Source organism: Eumetopias jubatus, unplaced genomic scaffold (assembly GCF_037043125.1).
Source record: "Eumetopias jubatus isolate StellerSeaLion01/CBP00866 unplaced genomic scaffold, mEumJub1_p1.0 scaffold_5, whole genome shotgun sequence".
Taxonomy (NCBI): Eukaryota; Metazoa; Chordata; class Mammalia; order Carnivora; family Otariidae; genus Eumetopias; species Eumetopias jubatus.
In genome coordinates, this window is record NW_028274811.1 from 38,550,454 (window position 1) to 38,570,275 (window position 19,822).

The 19,822-nt window shown below is 45.7% G+C and overlaps 1 protein-coding gene across 2 annotated transcripts in view; it reads left to right on the forward strand.

The window, feature by feature from the left end:
• The window catches only part of SH3RF2 (SH3 domain containing ring finger 2), a 114,662-nt gene that overhangs the window by 61,162 nt on the left and 33,678 nt on the right, over positions 1–19,822 (forward strand). For both annotated transcript variants that reach the window (XM_088023631.1, XM_028119088.2), the window contains exon 4: positions 1,872–2,195. In XM_088023631.1, coding sequence (XP_087879757.1) covers positions 1,872–2,195 — 324 coding nt within the window. The remainder of the gene's footprint in view (positions 1–1,871; positions 2,196–19,822) is intronic.

Here is a 19,822-nt window from a genome sequence, read left to right on the forward strand (position 1 = left end):
ATGCACCAGTTGAAAGACAATGCAGTCATTTCCAGTTGTTAGCAACTACGAATAAAGTACTATAAACATTTGCATACCGATTTTTGAGTGGGCATAAGTTTTCCTGTCTCTTCAGTCATTACGTAGGAGTGGGATGGCTGGGTCAGATGCTAAGTATGGGTTTAACTTGGTAAGAAACTGCCAAACCGTAGCATGAGCTTTTAAAAACATAAATCAGATCGTGTCACTCCTCAACCTAACGCTGCCAGAGGCTTCCTATTAGACTTTGAAAAAACTTGAGCCTCCCAGGACTTTTGGGACCCAGCCCCTGCCTGTCTCTGTGGTCTCTTTACTACCTGCTCCTCACTCTCTCTGGTCCAGCTTCTGTTTCTTTCTTGACTTTTTCTCAGACTGTTTTTCCCTCTTCAGGATCTTCCCACTAGGTTATGATCCCTCCGTCTGGAATATTCTTACCCCCATCTTCACATGGCTGGCTCCTTCTTGTCATGTGTGTCTTGGTTAAATGTCACCTTCTCAGTGGGATTTCCTTGACCCCCCCCCAAAGTAAGCATCTCCCCCTGCCACTCTCTGTCATGTCAAAGAACTTAGTTCTCTCTGATATTTTCTTGTTCTGTTGTCTGTTTACTGGCTGTGCCATTTGTAAATCACCCCTTCTGGGCCATAGCTCTCTCATCTTTAAAGTAGACATAATAATGCCACTTCCCCTACCTGATGATTTTCTTTTTCACAGTATTATAAGCTTCTTGAGGTAGGCACTACCTCCTCTTTAAAATTTTCTATATTGGCTATTTTAATCATTTGCACATTGTCATAAGAAGTTAAATGGGTAAACTCCCTTTTACCTTTATAGTTGAAACTCTACATTAGAATAAGATGTGGCTTGGGAGGGCAACTTTGTCAGCGTATTTCAGCCCTCCGAAGGAACTGAATTCAAAATATAGCACAGTCAGTGTTTGTGCTAGAGCTAGAACTAGATTGCAAGAGCTGGCTTTTACATTTTCAGGAATTTTGCTAGCTAGTTGTAAACCATTGGTATATATTTATATCATTGAAATGAGTAAACTCTACAAAACAGGACATGCTCTTTTTTTCTCTTCTCTCCCCTCCCCTCCCCTCCTCTCCCCTTCCCTCCCCTCCTCTCCCCTCCCCTCCCCTCCTCTCCTCTTCCTTTCTCTCCTCCTGATTTACCAGCATATCACAGACTAAGAGGTGTGGAATAAGAAAGAATGGTGAGGAGATGAAAGTGTTCAAAGGAAGTGGTAAAAGATGGTCTTAGCATAAAGATTCCAAGTTCTGAACGGATTTACATTCTGGTGCAGATGCTTCTCAAGTGTATAAACCTGAGCAACTTCATGCACACATGACTGCCCAAACACTCACTGAGCACCCCCTGTGGGCTAGGGCAGAGATGGCTGTGTGTGAGCTCACTGCCCTCAGGTAGCTGCCGGTCCGGGGCTGAGGCTGGGGGATCGGAAGGGAAATGACTGCCGTGTGGTGTGTAAAGTGCCACAGTGGCAGAGCACAGGGGCTGCAGCCCACCCAGGTGCATTCAGGAGCGGCCAGAAGAGGGAAAGGGTAGGGGTGTGCCTGGGAGAAGTGGGTGAAGGAAGACTGCTCCCAATCGGGGAAGAGTATCATGGTTTATTTTTAACCCCTGCGGCCCGCAGTGAGGAATAAGAGCAGTACCTACTTTGCGAGAGAGTTGTCAGAGTGTATTGATAAGGCAAAGTAGCTGGACGTATTGCTAAAAGGTGGAATTTGACCAAAGATGATGGTAGCATCTGAACTGGTGTCAGACTAACCTGGGTAGGACTTAGCTGCTCACACTAGATCAGGAAGACTAGCTTCTCATGGACCTTCTGTGTTTTCAGCCAAACCTCACTGCAAGACACCTTCTAGAGAAGAACAAAGGCCGGCAGTCAGCCCACATGAAGAGCCTATCACTGGTGCCCTCATCCTCCCAAGGCAAAGCAACCAACACGCCCACCCTGCGAAGGGGCCCTGGGCCCAGGAGGAAGGGGCCTGGCCAGTTCTCCATCACAACAGCCTTGAACACTCTCAACAGGATGGTCCATTCTCCCTCGGGGCGTCATATGGTGGAGATCAGCACCCCGGTGCTCATCAGCTCCAGCAACCCCTCTGTGATCACCCAGCATATGGAGAAAGCAGATGTTCCTCCCAGCTCTGTGGGGCAGGTAGGAAACAGACCACTGGGATAAGGGCACCTTGGTATTAGGCAGGTCATACACACCATGTCACAAGCAGCATTGGATATTTAGTACTTGCTGAGCATCCATAATGCATTAATAGTAACTACTGCTGTGTGTATTATGTGTCAGAGCTGTAGACACATGATCTCATGTTGTCCTTGAAACAGCCTCTTGAGTTAGGTATTATTACTGTTATCCCCATTTCACAGGTGAGAAAACTGAGGCCCAGAGGAGTTAAACAAGTTGCCAGAGCCTCACAGATACTTTGCTTTCCCATGCCAAAAGCCATGACATGGTTCCTGTCCCTTAAAGAACTTCCCTCCAAATATGGCACCCATTTTCCAGAGTGGGTTTTGGCATCACGATTAGAGCTTCACTTCCTTGTCCTGTGGCATCATGTGGCAAGGAAGGAAAAGAGAAAAAGGGAAACTGTGGGTTACTAGGTGTTTTCAGGACTGGCTCCGTAATCTGTAGTGAAGAGTGAAATAAGATAATACATGCAAAGTGCTTAGCACAATGCCTGGCACATAACTGAACACCCAATGAGCACTAGCTCTTAATACTATTATTATTAAGCCCAAACACTGAATTGCCACCTGAAGGGAGATAAGCCAAGTGGCGATTGTGGCAATCCAGAAGCAGAAGTACTTCTAACAGCATGTGGCTATTTAGGTTGAAGGGTACTTTGAAAGATGAAGGACTGGAGGTATGAGGCAAAGTAATTAAGAACAACTGCATGTTGGGGATTCTGTTGAAAACACTCTTTGGAACCATGCAGGTGGCAACTTGAAAGGACAAACTTCAACTTGCACTGATGTATTTTTTTTGAAGCTGTAAATCTTGTTTTAAAACATGAATCTCTACCTTGGGATTAAAGGACTTAATTGGACTCTAATCCTTCTTTAACAAGACGAGGAGGAGAAAGTCAAGGGCTTCTCAAAGACCCGTGTGCTGGTCTGAAACGAAAATAGTCTCCATCTACGACATTTTATATCTTACACCACTGTCTGGATCTCTAAGAGGCTGGCTGCTCATGTACTTCAGCCCACCACCTGCACAACATACACTCACACACACACACACACACAGGCACACACACAAATACATCTTCCCCTCCACGTACTCTCTCCTTACATAAAGAACCATAAAGTCCCCTTCCTACACACACATTCCAAATGCTTTTTTACAAGTATGCACACGCTTTGTGCCCAAAATTCTCCCTCCACCACACACACACACACACACACACACATACACACTCTCTCTCTCTCCCTCTCTCTCTCTCTCTCAAATGAGGGCCCTAGTGACTTACAACTAAGCCAAAGACTAACTGAATTTTTCTGAAGCCATTTTTTTATAGAGAGAGATAGATATAGAAAGTACAGCCCACACTCAGTAGTTATAAGCAGACTCACTCAGCTGTAAGTTGGTTTCCCAAAAGATTTAGCCAAGAGTCACTTTTCATGTGCCTTTATAATTCTTCTTTCCAGTCATTTACCTCATCCACAGAGAGGCTGGACCAGAGTAGAGAATCCTAGTGGGATTTAAAATAAAGAGTATCCCCCCCCAAAAATTTTTTAATAAAATAAATAAATAAATAAATAAATAATGTTTCTTCCTAGTTTTCACAGATGGTGAGAATTCCAAAGTAGGGCATTTGCATAGCCTATTCCCAGGGAACCTATGCACAGTACTGATAGCCTCTCTCGATTCAGATGGCTGTGGATTATAAGTATTTCTACATGTTTGCCCAGGTGTTGTAAAAAACATTAAGGCTTCACTTATAAGCTACAGCTAAAAAAAGTAAAAAATTGAGCAAATGACAAGTTCTTTTGCTTCCTTTTCTCTCTAACATCCTTTCAAGCTTCCCTTACCTTCCCCATCCCACCACCCTGCACAGTGCCTAGTCCTAGTAAGGCACTGCAAGTCAAGGAATCAAGACTCTTGACTTAAACATCACTTTAAGGGCAGATGGTGGTGACATATACTCAGACAGGGAAAACTGGAGGAGGAATCGTTTCCTGTAGAAAGTTCACACAGGTCAGCGTAACTCTTTCAACCAATAAACATCTGTTGGGTGCTTACAGTGTGCTAATGACCATAGTGAGTACTGGGGATTCTACTACCAACACAACAAGAACAGCGGCAATAACCTTGAACACTTACTGCGACTAATATGATTGATGATAGAGAAATGGATAGGATGATATCCCCTGATAGCAAAGTCTTCATTCACTGCTGGTCTCCTAAATCCTGCCCTCTCTCCCAAAAGATGGTAAGAGCCTTTGTAGGGGAGGTATTATCACCACTTTACAGCAAGGCAATTAATGTCCCCCCAAAATAATATGGTCATAGTTCATGCAATTAGTAAACAGTGAGAGTCTGGATTAACCCTAGAATTGTCTGATTCTAGAACATACACTCTTGTCACTGCACTGTGCCATCAACAGAGACGTCATCAGGCAACGCTATTAGGATGTCAGTGTGGTTCATCTTGGATGTCTGTAGCCCCCCTCCTCTCAGACTCTTCACCAGACTCCCTTTAGACTCCCAGGCACTCCAGCGTTGTCCCCCCCAGCCACCCCATTCTCCAGTAAAGAATTTGTCCCAAGTCTTTTACACCTAAAGGTTTTCATTTACTATCACTTTGTTCCTTTATGAACTATCAGCTGTGTCCAACCATCACATATGCTGCTGAAGGCACCACGAGCAAGCTGTCGTCATCAAGGAACTCCCAATCTAGCAGGGACACAAAAAAATGACTGACTGCGGTGGAGTTAGGGCTTCCTAACATGGGACAAGGGCCTGCTGGTACCCGCATTGACTCTAGCAGTACAGAGACTCATTGTGTAACAACACAGACCTATAGACTGAGAAAGCTATTCCTTTTCCAATTTTCCCCAAGCCCCTGGTTGATATTAGGAAGGTCCCACTTTGGTGCTGGCACTTGCCAATAATCAGCCTCTGGAAGGAGGAAAGAGCAAGGCCTGAGGGCCAGGGCTTGAGGCAAGCTATTGCCCATCTCTGAACTGAATAACACTGAACATTTGTATCATATTGTCTGATGGGTTATCTTCCATGTATGATAAGTGATACCCATTTTATGTTCACAGAAGTGTATGAAAAGAGAGGCCAGAGCAAGGAATTTTGTTTTCCTGTTGTCGTGTCTTCTCACCCGTGGGAAACCACCTGACACATTTGGCTAGAACATCAGGAAATGACCTCAAGGATGAACTTTGCACTAAACACGACTGTACTTGACAACAATTCAGGATTAGACCTGAAGAGGCTGAGTAGGTTCTCTGGGAAACGGTGGTGGAGGAGGTTAAGCAGGAGGATTGGAACCCAAAGAGTTGGCCTTTGGGAGAGTTCTGAAGATGATCTCTAGGTCTGCACTGAGAAGGGATGCCTTAGAAGGAGAAAGTCAACTGCACGGGACACAAGTTAGAAAAAAATCCTTCAGCAGGGGAAGTCACAATTGCCAGGCCCACCCTAGAGATTCTGAAATTCACTGTTCACGATGTGGAGGCTGCCTGCCCCATTCCTCCCGCATTCACAGAACAATGAGGCATTCTTGTTTTCTCTAACACCGGGCTTCCTACGAGGTTCTGGTCCCTCAGCATACCCCCCATGGCTCCCCTCCCCCACCACTACCTGTCCCCCAACCCCCCTCTTCAGCCTGCCCCTCTTCCTGTACCACAGGTCCAGGTTAGTGGAACTGCTGGATCACTAGAAAGCCTATCGTCATTCCAGAGTTTTCTCCTTCCCTCACCTCTTACACCCGGTTAGTCAGCAGGCTCATTCTGCCCCCTGAATAGTTACACAGCTTCTGTCCATTCCATCCCAGTGCCTTCGTTTGGGTTCTCATCTCTTGCCTAGACCATTGTTTCGGCCTCCTCCCTGGGCTCCCGGAGCTCAGACTCAATCACCACACCTCAGCCCACCCACCCCTTTACCCCCGCCCATTCTTCCAGTCATAGCCTCTATCACAGCTTCTTGGAAAACCCAAATCCATTTCAGCTGCTTTTCTTGCCCAAACTGCCAGTCATTCCCTATAGACCACAGAAGAAGTAATACCTGCTGTTTATTGAGTGGCCACGGAAAGTCAGAAATCATAATGCTGATTTGCAGACATTCTGACTATCCTCACAACTGTTCAGGGTAGTGCTTGTATGCCCATTTTACCAACTAGGAAAACCCGGGGACAGAAAGGTTAGGTAACTTGCCTGGAGTCTCAAAGTGAGAAACAGAGCCAGGACTCGAGGGCAAACCTATGCTCTCTTCCCTAAATCCTTTAACTTAGGCCTTCTAGACCCTCCATGGTCTGGCTACAATCCCCCTTCCAGCACTCCCAGACCCCCACACCCACTGCACACACACACATATACACACACAAGTGTGCACACACTCTGCTTTTTGTCCACCTCTCTGCTTTTTGTCCTTGTGCCCGGCATAGTGCCTGCATTATTATGGGCAATGAACAAATGTTTGTTGATTAAATTAAAGGCTATTTCTCTTGGAATTTATTTTTGGTGCATTTACCTGTCACAATGACATCCACATACCAAAGGCCCATATGCACACCATTTCTTCAAGGAACTTCTTGCCAGTTCTCCTGGCAGAATTAATATCTCCCCCTGTGTTCACAGCATGTTGTGTATCCTAGAGTTATAACATTCTTTGCACCATCAGTACTGCACATGTATCTTATCACCATGCTCACCAGGCCTGAATACTTCCTAAGGGCGGGGTGGTGTTTTGTTCATTTATGTTACTGCTGACTTTCCAAAACCCCAGTAAAGGTTTCTAATAACACTTTTTGCCTCAAGAATGAAAAACAAAGTCAGAGACCTCTGACTTTTTAAAATAATTACCAATCCCCATCCCTTCTTCTGATTACCCAGAAAACAGAAGAGATAAGACAGAGAGGAAAATGGCCCGTCACAGAAGTCAGGATAGGAATGTGATTCCCTCCCCCATGCCTCCTCCGTCCCATCCCAGGATGATAATGACGAGTCCAAGCATCCTTCCCGGGCTCCTGGGAAGATGAGCTGTCACAGACCTTGGGGAATTCTGAAGTCTGTAAGGCTGACTTTCCTATAAATCCTATATTTGAATCCTGCATCTGAATAAAGTAACTTCTACGAGCTTGAACTCTAAGTCCAGATCTGTTCCCTTTCTCTCTTTCATGGGAGTTTCTCAGACTGACTTTATGGTACTCAGGACTGCCGTGAGAGATGTTTTTTACTTAGTATTAAGATACTTTTTTTCCTGGGCACCTGGGTGGCTCAGTTGGTTGAGTGCCTTCGGCTCAGGTCATGATCCCGGGGTCCTGGGATGAAGCCCCGCGTCGGGCTCCCTGCTCGGCGGGGCGTCTGCTTCTCCTTCTCCCCCCTGCTCGTGCTTTCTCTCTCACTCTCTCTCTCTCTCAAATAAATAAATAATATCTTTAAGAAAAAAAAGGTTGGGGCACCTGAGTGGCTCAGTCGTTAAGCGTCTGCCTACGGCTCAGGTTCCCTCTCTTGCTGTCTCTCTTTCTCTGTGTCAAATAAATAAATAAAATCTTTTAAAAAAAAGGTTAATTTCTTTCTTTAGAAATAGTCTCAGTACTAATTTATGCTTAAGATTCTAGTAACCCTCCTAAGTTAATTTACGGAAATAGATTTATTCTGTGCTTATAGTCTTATGTTAATATCTCCCAATATAAATTTTCCATCTTGCCAGTTTTCATTCAGCAAATCCCTCCTCATAAATGAAGTTATCAAAGCACTCTTGAACTGACTGGGGTGATCCCAGAGAGCTGTGGCTAGAAAAGTGGGAAGGCTCCATTCAGGGGATAGCTGTCCGCTCAAACCGTTTTGTTCCATGTCATTGTCATCTGCCCCAAAGTGCCTTCTGTGGAGCCTACTAGGTGCTTGAAATGTGTTTGTTAAATTTTCAAGCGTGTACCCCTGGCTGGAGACAGCCCCTTAAACTTCTCATGAATTATCAGTAATGCCTGAGCACGAGTTCCCTGGAGGACACCTGACAACAAGAAAGGACACGGGGCAGGACCACAGCACGTCTGCCGCCCCCTACTCCACCAGACCCCCCTGGGTCAAGAGCTGTCACGAGCTTGGAGAGAAGGTGTTCTGTACAGGAGAAACCCCTCTGGCCTTGGACCCAGACACCCCTTCCTCATCTCAGTGGTGAGACTTGGGGTGAGTCAGTAGCCACTCTGAGCTTAGGGTTCCATCAGGAACAGGAGTAACCTCTACCTCGAATGATTGTTGGGAAAATCCGAAGAGGTAACGCGGATGTAAAGTACTTGGCTAGCACTTTGATTATTGTTATTATAAAATATTTTTTAAGTCAAAATTTCTTAGACGTCAGTTGCTAGATTTCTCTTCAGTCACTATGCTGTACATGTTTTTGAATTTTTTATAATGGAAAATTTTAAACATATGTAAAAGTAGAAAGAAGAGTAAAATGAACCCTCGTGTACACAACACCAAGTATCAGCGATTATCCACTCACGGGCCAGTCTGACTTCAGTTATAGCCCCACTCATGAGCCTGCTCCCCAGCTGGGTTATTTTGAAGCAGAGCTTAGACATTCATCCACACTAAAATCTTTACAAATTTTAGTATTTTTTTCTAAGAGTTTAACATCACCAGGATACCATTATCACACATTAGAAAATGGGCAGTGTTTCTTTTTTTTTGTATTTAAATTCATTTAATTAACATATAATGTATTATTAGTTTCAGAGGAGTTCAGTGATTCATCAGTCTTATATCATACCCAGTGCTCGTTACATCACGTGTGGGCAGTGATTTCCTAAAAACATTAAATATTCAGCCAGTGTTCAAATGTCCATATTTGCCTTATAAATTTTTTTTACACTTGATTTGTTTATATGGCATCCAAATGAGGTAAACACTTTGTGTTGGGTTGATACGTCTCTTAGATTTCTTTTATTCCCAAGTTCCCTCTCTCTCCTTGTTTTGTCCTTAGCCATGCATGTGTTGAAGAAGCCAGGTAGTTTGTCTTGTTGGATCTTTGCATTCTGGGTATTGCCAATTGCATCTTCACAGCAGTGTTTAACACATTCCTCTCTCCTGTGCTTTCTGTAAACTGGTATTTAGGTCTAGAGGCTTAATCAGCTTCAGGCTTGACTTTGGCAAGAATGCTTCATAGATAGCGCTAAGTACTTCTTTTTTTGGTTTTTGTCTTGTTTAAGTGCACAATTCATTGGCTTTTAATAATATATTCATAGAGCTGTGCATCCATTACCATAATTTAAAACATTTTCTTTATTCCAAAAAGAAACCCCACACCTCTTAGCCATCACCCCCTAGCTCCCCATTTCCTTCCACCCCCCAACTCAGCCCTAGGCAACACTCATTTACTTTCTGTCTCTATAGGTTTGCCTGTTCTGCTCATTTTATATAAGCGGAATCACACAGTATTTGGTTGCTTGTGGCTAGCTTCTTTCACTTGGCATTATGTTTCAAAGCTCATCTGTTGTAGCAGGTGTCAATACTTCATTTCTTTTTATGGTTGATAACATTCCATTGTGTAGAATATTGTGTGGATATACCACATTTTGTTTATCCATTCATCAGTTGATGGACATCTGGGGTTTTTTCACTTTTTAGTATTATAAACAATCCTGCTGTGAACACTTGTGTACAGATTTTTGTGTGGGCACATGTTTTCATATGGTTATATAACTAGGAGTGGAATTACTAGATCATATGGTAACTTTATGTCTAACTGTTTGAGGAACTGCCAACTATTTTCCCAAATGATTGCACCATTTTATACTCTCACCAATAGTTTATGAGGGTTCCAATTTCTCTACATCTTCACCAACACTTATTTTATTATCTGTCTTTTTTATTATAGCCATCTTAATAGGTATGAAGTGGTATCCATTGTGGTTTTGATTTGCATTTCCTTGATGGCTAAGCGTCTGTTCGTGTGTTTAACGGATATGCATATTCTTTAGAGAACTGTCTATTCATATTCTTTGCTGTATCTTTTAATTGGGTCATTTATCTTATTACTGAGTTTAAGAATTCTCTACTCATGTATATATATGCCAGGTGCATGTCCCTTATCAGATATATGACTTGTACAATTTATTTCCTATTCTTTGGTTGCTTTTTCGTGTTCCTGGGGGTGTCCTTTGAAGCACAAAAGTTTTAATTAACGATAATGTCCAATTCATCTATTCTTTCCATCGTTGCTTGTACTTTTGGTGCCATATCTAAGAATCCATTGCCTAATCCAAGTTCACCAGGATTTACCCTACATTTTCATCTAAGAGTTTTCTAGTTTTACATTTAGGTATGATGCACTTGGAGTCAGTTTTTGTATATGTTGTGAGGTAGGGATCCAAATTCATTCTTTTACATGTAAAAAGAATGTCTCTCACTTTGCATTAAAATCGATTCCCCATCAGCATTTCACCTAATGGTTTGAGGTGCCATTCATGAACATTCATTTGGGGTTGCAAATGGTGACATTCCAAATCTGTCATTCTTCCTAAATTGTTTTAAGCTGCAATTCTACAAGACTGACTCCTACTTTCTGAGGGCTGATTATGTGTAAGATGCTATACTGTGAGTCGTACCTACATTATTTCACAGATTTCCAAACCTGTATATCATAGGTGCTCAGCATATATTGAGCAATCCAAAGTTCCCCCCTCAACCACTATATCCCTCTGTCTCTCTCTGTTTCTCTCTCTCTCTCTTCCTTGTTTGTTCCTGGGCATTTCCCTAGCTCAAAGACAAGACTCATTTCTCACCACCTTCTCTCTTGACGTGTTTGCCGTCACTGAACTGCCACTACCCTTTTTCCACTGGCCGCTGCCAGCTGGGCTAATCTCCCCCTGCCTGCTTGTGCCAGTCTTCTTGTTTACGTCCTTACCACGCCCTCAGGCCAGCCTCAGCATCCTGGTCTCTTCAGCCACGGGCTCACCCTCCCGCCCCTCCTGAGGTCTGCTTCACACCCCTGGGCTAAGACCAGGAGAAAAGACCTAGGTCTGTTCAGCCTGGAAAAGAAAGGATTAATGTGGGAATGAGTGTTGATTTTATTTTCTCAAACTTGGGTTCGTATACCTGAGTATAAAACTTTGGTTTTATATTCCTGGGTCCAGAAGAGGAACAGAACATAAATCAGAACACGAAGGATTTCATGAGTTCCAAGGAGAAGTCTCTCCCATCACATAGATTGTGAGAAAATGAATATGTGAATATAATGAATACTGAAGGAGCCTATGGAACCTATTACTGTTAGGTTTTGGTTTGGTTTTTATCTTCCCTATAGAGGAAGGCAGCTTAGTATAAACAAAAAGGCTTTGAGTCAGGCAAAGCTTCATGCCATAGCTTTGCCATCTAATACCTAAGTGACATTGAACTGAGTACCATACCCCATTGAGCCGTGGTGTCCTCATCTGCAAAATGGGTAGGTCCTTCCATGCAGAGTCATTGCAACTACCTATAGCCATTGCTACTACCTTCTTTCCTCCAAGCAGACCTTTGAGACTATAGCATCATTTGTGTGACTGAAGAGAACCCCTGACTTAAAGCAGGCAATGAGCCAAACATCTTCAAAAATCTAGATGTCCCTTTTGAGCTGAATTTCCTAAGGTGTATTTTTCACAACTACTAGCAGATATGGGGGTGATCTTGTCTTATTTTATACATAAGAAAACTGGCAGAAAAAAGGTACTTCTATGACAGACTCAAGGTCTTCCAAAAAACACTTAAGTGAAATAATTGCAATTTATGACAGAATTAGGACAGAATCATATATCATTTAATGTCTCACCCTTGGGTCCTACCAGTCCCAGGTGGCGGTAGCCATTACTAGCATAAGACAGGTGCCATCATCACTGGAGGTGCCATCACGGCCCAGTTAGGCCACAGAGAATCCGATCTGAGTGCTCCCACACATCAGCTGCATGGCCTTGGGTGAGGCATTTTGCCTCTCCAGATCCCAGCTTCCTTGTTTCCTGGGTGAAATAACAAAACTCATCTGGCAGAGTATTATGTTGCTTAATTCGTCAAGAGCGCATTTGGAAGCTAGGTAACACCATGAAAACCTGTTCCTCTATTTAGTTCATGATGGTCACTGTTGTGATCCCTCCTTGTGCTCAAGCACGCCATCACACAAGAGACCTGCGTCCTTTCTGCCTACTACAAAGCTTTCTCAGCCCCAGCAGGTGTCAGGTAGACTTCTCTGAGGCAGAGCTTTCTAGCAATGTTTCTTAGCCCGGGCACTATGGTGAGAAAATGTGGGCTTTGGGGACCTCCAGATCCGGGATGAAACTCTCACTCTGCCTCTTACTGAGCACTATAACATTGGGCAAGTTACATAATCTCTCTGGGCCTCAATTGTTCTAGCCGTGAAATGGAACTCATGGTAATTTTTTTCTAACCTCGTAAGATCGCTATGAGGATAAAACAAGGCAGTACATGTATATGAGATACTGGCCAGGGTTTGGCAGTGGTAAATAGCTCAATAAACGTTCCCTCTGTTATTAATGCTGGGTCAAGTCAGGAAGCTGCAACCATCCCCCATCCCTGGGCCTCGCTGAGAATGACATTCACGAGCCACATACTTCAGAGGATGATCTGTTGGAGCCTGCCTCGCAGCACAGAGGCTTCCAAAAGCCCCTTTGCTCCCTTGATAAGCAGTGACAATTTCAGAAGAAGAGAAGGGACTGACTTTTGGCTTATATCTAGGGGGCCCCTGGGGCAGTTGTACATGCTCAGCTCAGACCCTGTAATCCCAAGGGGAACCCATGGGAGGGGAAACCAAAAATGACTCCAGGAAGAAAGGCTTTGGACAAAAGAGACCAGGGTGGAGATTGAGGCAGGGCTGTCTGTCCACCATCTTCTGCATGTACCTTTCAGCTTTTTCTGTGAGCCCCATCCTCACCTGGGTCGTTGCCCAAACTGCTCACAGCCCATCAGTGAAGCAGCCAACAAAGAATTTCTGGGTGCCTCCCATGCACCAGGCACACACGATACGGTGGGCAAGACAGACACGGTCCCTATTCTTAACGAACCTGCAGGCTAGCAGGGAAGACCAGTGGGACACCAAGTACGGTGCGTACTTGCTTACAAGACCGTGAATGTGTGAGGTGCTGTGAGTGAAGGATGGGGACTGAAGGGAGTTTGTGAGGGAGGGCCCCCCTCATCTGCAAGGTCAGAGGCAGTGATCTTCAGAGCGAGACTGAAGGATGACAGAGGCAGCCAGGTTAAAGTAGCAGGTGAAGCAGGGCGCCTAGCCAGCTCCGTCAGCAGAGTGTGTGACCCTTGATCTCGGGGTCGTGAGTCCAAGCCCCGCAGTGGGCGTGGAGCTCACGAGAAAACAAACAGGTGAAGCAAGGCCCCACAAGCACCTCACCTCAGCCCCAGCAGCCCAGTTCCCTTTCTCCAGAAGTCAGGGGGCAAATGCCAGCACTCCTGGTGCGTGGCCACACCTGTCCTCCTCGGCTCCCTGCCCGGCCCAAGCTCCCCGAGGTCCTCTGGGGAGAAGCCTCGCTGGTTTCTGGTGACCACAGCAGGTTCGGTAATGAGCCCTGCTGCTCCGCTTGCTTCCTCGAGTCAGCATTTCTCCAGCGAGAAGTTAAACTTGACATCATCACTTCGCCCAATTAATCCTGGCAGGTGAGCCACTCCAGAGGCCCAGCCCTGCCCAGCTGAAAGAGGGAGCAGCCAGGCTTGCACCTCGGACATTTGAGCACAAACTCTTCAGCTCTGGGAGCCAGAAGCAGGGGTAATTGGTGGCCGAGGCCAGCACGCCCGCAACACAAGTGCAGGCACGCTCCCTCGCGCTCTCTGCCCTCACAGAACCAGCAACATATAATAGAAGGGCAAGAGAAAGCACGGTGTGCAGGGCAACAGTCAGACATGAGGAGGACAGCAGAGAGCAAAATGTGGGGCAATGATATCCCTTAAGGGCACAATGACCTTGGCCATGTGGCTCAACAATGCAAGGCCTCAAGTTTCTGCATCTTAAAGTGGTAAAACTGATAGCGCCTTTCACATAGACGTGTTAGAGCCCTGAGTGAGATATTCACAAACAGGATAGCTCAGCCTCAGCACGGTGGACATTTTGGGCCAGGTAATTCCTTGTTGTGGGAGGGACCTGTGCACTGTCGGGGGTTGAGCAGCATCCCTGGTCTCTGCCCACTGGATGCCGGCAGCACCCACCACGCAGCTGTGGCAAGAAAAACGTTTCCAGACATTGTCAAATGGTCCCCAGGGTTGAGATCAGCCCCAGCTGGTAACAAGTGAGGTAAAGGACATAGCCAGGGCCTGGCACAGAGTCAGTGCACAATAAATGGCAGCTAACATCAGACGTGTGTGAGTTAAATGCCCCTTCTGGGTCGCCACAGCAGACCCCTCTTTCTGAACACAGGCCAACAATATAAGGGCCTTGGAGAAACCTGGAACTTTCCAAATGTGGGACGGGTAGATGTGCCAGGGCCGTCACTGGAATGTGCAAACAGAGATTAAGGTGTCCCTGGCTGGAGCAATGGGAGGGATCTGTATGTTGCGTAGATTGTTGGAACAGGTCCCCTTGCCACGCTGCTCAACTGAAAAGGAAAGAAGCTAATTTTATGGTGTGGGTAGCAGGTGCCAGACCCGGTGCCAGGGTCTTACATACATCTTGGCCTCTGGATATTGTGAAGAGATGTTATTATTTCCATTTTCGTTTGAAGAACTGAGACTCAGAGAGGCTAAGGAACTAATTCAAAGCTCCTCAGCAATTACATCTCAGGGTTGGGTCAGACCTGGGTTTGACTCTCCTCCAAGCCCGTGCTCTTTGCCCACCCAAGCTGCTAGAGTGGGGCTTCTCACATGCTGACTTAATTTAGGAGTGATTCTGGGGCAGGAACCAGGCTCGGTTGGGAAGAAGGATGGGATTGACTAGCAGTATCTGTTATGGACCCAGGAATAGGAAATGCCATGAGTTTGCCATCCATGTACAAGCCCATAATCCAAGATTCAGTGATTCTGTATCTTCCTCTCTGGCATGATCTGGGGACTACACTAGGCTAGGGGTACATCTGGGTTTATTCAGCAAATAAGCAACTGTGCTATATCCCTTCTCAAGGGTAGTACACGCAACTGTGCTATAGCTTTTCTGCTCATGCTGAAAAACAATTCTTCAGAGATGAGGATTTCTACAGAAGGGGCATGTTCTTAGATGATTCCCATGGAAAAGCTAGATATGGGCCCCTATTGAAACCCTTTGTTAATGCTTCATGAATTTTATTTTTGATGAGGAACAGTGTTCTCAAAATAGAAAAGGGAAACTTAACAAGGAAATAGGCCATTTTCTTTTAGAGAAAAAAATGTTTATAATATTTCAAAGCACAAAATTTGGGAGATACAATATCCATCCTTCATCCTCTCTTCCCACTCCAAAACAATCAAGCCGTGGTGGAAAATTGCACAACTAGATGCATAATGAAACCTGCTTACATATGCAAAGAATATTGCAAACACCAGTTTGTCTGTTTCCAGACACTTCGGCTAGGGAAGATGTGCTTTCTCACGGCTGAGTCTGGGGCAACCCTGAGGACACAGAGGGCAGAGTCAGAAACTTCAACAAATCATTCCCAACCAGCTAGGCTCAGATCAGGCTCCCTAACTCTGCTGGTAGGACTTTCCCCACCACCTTTGTCTTGACCTGAGCTGGCACAGATTACAGAAGGCTCACTGCCTTTGTGGTCCTATTCACAAGCATGGCGTGCCTGCCACAAAGATTTACTGAGTCCCTCTTATGTGCCAAGTCCTGGGCAAGCACTGGGAGGCAACCCCTAAACATGTGAACTAGCACATACTGGGTCAGGGAGAGAGCTCAGGTTCAGTCATTCTCCTGCATCAGTTTCAAGTGCGCAGGAACATTAACGAGGTCAGAGACTGCCTTTCAAAGTCACACTCCCTCTGCCTGGCATGACATGCTTGCTGGGCTTTCATCACTCTACGTGAGGAGAGAAGGCCACCATGGGGAGAAGGACTATCCACCCCAAACTGTTTCTACCACCTGGCACCTAGCCATGGTTCATTCATTTCTTTGAGCTAAACTGAGATTGGCAAACTACAGCCCACAGTCCAAATGCGGCCCATAGCCTGATTTTGTACGGCCCATAATCTAAGAATGGTATTTACAGTGTTATTTTTTTGTTAAGATTTTATTTTTTAAGTAATCTCTACACCCAACATGGGGCTCAAACCCACAACCCCAAGATCAAGAGTCACATGCTCCACCAACTGAGCTAGCCAGGTACCCCCTATTTATAGGTCTAAGTGGGGGGAAATCAAAAGAAGAAGAATACTCCGTGATATGTAGAAATTCTATGAAACTCCATTTTCAATGTCCCAAACTAAAGGTTTGTTGGCGCACAGCCATGCTCTTTTATGTTTTATCTGTGGCAGCAATGAGTAGCTGTGACAGAGATCCACAAAGCCTGAAATATTTACTATCTGACCCTTTACCAGAGAATGTTTACCGACCCCTGGGCTAAAACATCGCTCAGTCTCGCCTCCTCTAAAATGCAAATACCCACTGGTCTAGCAACTTCTGAGGTCCTTAATGCCTTTGTGAGACCATATGTGTCTGGTCACCGTTGGCACTGCAGGGAAGAAGGGTCCCCAGATGCCTGAGAGGGCACCACCTGAACCCCCACAATAACTGATCTGTGCCTCCAGGTGCACATCTGTCATTTCACACCTCGTTTTGGGATTTACCTAAAAGCTGCCTTATGGCCAGTAACTCCATAAGGACAGGACGCCCTCTGACCCCTCCAGGGTAAGCCTAGTTGAACTTGACACGAGATGTGTTTGGTAAATGTTAGTAGAATGTGTGAGTGAGGAAGCGAGTGAAACCCAGCAAATGTATGTGTGCCAATGTGTGTGAGTCAATAAACATAAACAAGAGACTGAATAAATGTATGAATTAATGAATGATTAAGAGCTTGAGGGGCTGGATGAAAGAAGACATAAATGAGTGTATGACTGAGGGAATTCTTCTAAAAATGAGAGATTAAACAAAGAAGTAAGAATATAAGTGAATGTACGAAGGTGGGATCTATGAGTGAGCAAGTGAGTGCAGGCTACGGGGTCTCTACAAATGCCACATGAGGAGGATACAGGGCGTCACTGCCAAGTTCTGCTGATCTCGTCACTTTGCCTTGCTTGTTCATGCCCTGCCAGCCATGGGATTTTGAACTTCATTGATGCCCTCCCTTGCTGAGGGTGTGCCCATCCTTTAGTGCTTTAGCGTCTGAGGCTTCTTTCAGAAGGACAAAAGCGCCTGCACCCTTGGGCTTGGAGCCAGACAGCCATGCCTCTGAGACTGTGGCTTCCCTCCCATATATGGAAAAAAATACACCTTCAGCTGATGCATCCTCAGCCCCGTCTCTTCCATGTGCTACAGGTGAGCAGGACCTACCCCAAAGGCACAATTCCGGGTGCAAGGGATGGGCAACATGTTGGTTTGGGGTGAAGTTCATGCCCAGGGTCATCCTAGCCAGGGAGGAAAACGTGGAATTGAACGCACCCTATCTAAAGCAGGTCCCTGCAGTTACTCTGTTTCCTCTATAGTACATACTTTGTTTTCTCGCTTTTAGTTTTGTGTGTTTTTGTGGTTTCGCCTGCTCCCTCACTAGAAGGTAAGCCCCATGAGGACAGAAACAGGCACATGGAAATCTCAATAAATATTTGTTGAGAATGAGTGAAACACTGTCTGGAAAACAAGTAAACCAACCACTTGAACCAGCTACCAGGACATGATTCCCTCTCCCAGCGGTGGGCCTGACCTAACTCTCCTGCCACCTGGCACATGGGACCTTCAGCACACCATTTCCCCTCTCTGAGGCTCAGGCAATGAAAGGAAATTATCTTCAGGGTCCTTTCCAGCTCCCACCCATTAGGATTCTAAAGCCAAGGGGAGGGGCCTTCGGACTGTTCATTCAGGATTTCACACAGTTAGTAGGAACCTGAGTCCCAAGGCCACAGCACTTTAAAAAAAACAAAAACAAAAAGTGTGATTATTACCTAAGGGACAGCCATCTCATCTGGCCTGTGATGGGGTAAAGTGACGTTGGGTGTGGTAACATCTTTGTTTTGGCCAGTGGCCCTCTGACCATCCCAATGTGGTCAGTCCTGTCCTGTTGGAGCCGAAGCCCAGCCTGGCATCCTGCTGCCTGCTTCTCAGGAAAGCCGTAAACATATGGCCTAAAACCTCTGTGGCTGGGAAATCCCTTCTCAGACATCTTTGCAGAGTTCCGGGAAACCGCACAAACCCTTCCTGACTCGGCCTGGCAGCCGAGGTACAGGGAGCTAACGAGGGCTTGTGTGAGGGTTCCAGCCCTCCCCGACTCCTGCACCCTGAGAACCCTCCCGCCTTTACCGCCGGCGTCACCTGGTCCAGCCTCCAAAATACACACACAGCTTTCGCATACCGAAGGGAGCTCTAAGAGCGCCAGCTATCAAGTCAGGATTTTTACTTTATTTTACTTTTATTTTTTTAGGTTTATTTATTTAAGTAATCTCTACACCCAGCATAGGGCTCGAACTTACAACCCGGAGATCAAGAGTCACAGGTTTTTCCAACGGAGCCAGCCAGGCGCCCCTAACATCAGGACTTCTGGTTTGAATCCCAGCTCAGCCTACTTACGGGCGCTATGGCCTTGGGAAAATGACTTTAATACATTTTTGCCTTGACTTTCTCATCCGTAAAAGTGGGAATGGTAATGATAATAATAGAATTTAGCCCTTTGGTGTGTTGGGAGGATTATATGCGATAACAGAGCGCTCAGGAATGGGGGGCCCCCCAGCAAGCATTCTGTAAGTACTAGCCTTCGTGGCTGTGTGATTTCCAAAATCTGTTCGGGTGTTCCCCATTTTATCTCAGTGAGATTATACACCCCTTAAGGGCGGGGACTGTGCCTTCTTTTCGACCTCACGCTCACATTGCCTCACCTAGGGATCAGAACACTCAGTACCCTTGCTGAGTGGCAGGCATCACACATTCCCAAACCATTGCTCTCCAAATGTGAATGGAGGTCTGCTAGTCAAAACCCACGGGCATGGCACATAGCCTTCTTTTGAGAGAAATGACACCCTCCCTTTGTGGAAAACCATTGTTGGGAAAAGAGGCTGAGTTAGGGGACGTCTAGGGAAGGTAAAAAACAAGAAGGAAAACTTCTCCCAAAAATAGACCTTGATTGTTTGGTGTTAGCAAATTCTTAACACCAACAGAAGAGAGAACCGGAAGACGGAGAGTTTCTTCACAGCTGCCCCGAAAGGTTTAGACACCAGCCTTCTTCACTGAGTGCTGAGGTATTGTTCTAAAGCCTGGGGATACAAATAATACGTTCACAGTTAGTTCTAAGGACAGGCCAAAATTAGGGATCCCATCCTGAATGCAAGTCTGTGTCTTCATCCCTTTTTAGCAGGTATCATAACACCTGGAAAGGCTTTACTCTCTGTTTGCTGTCAAATGCAGTGCCCCGAAGCGGAGATGCATCAATTGTACAAACAGCACGGGGCCCTGGGCGTGAGTGGTTCACTGAGCAAAGGGAAAAGCTAGCAGAG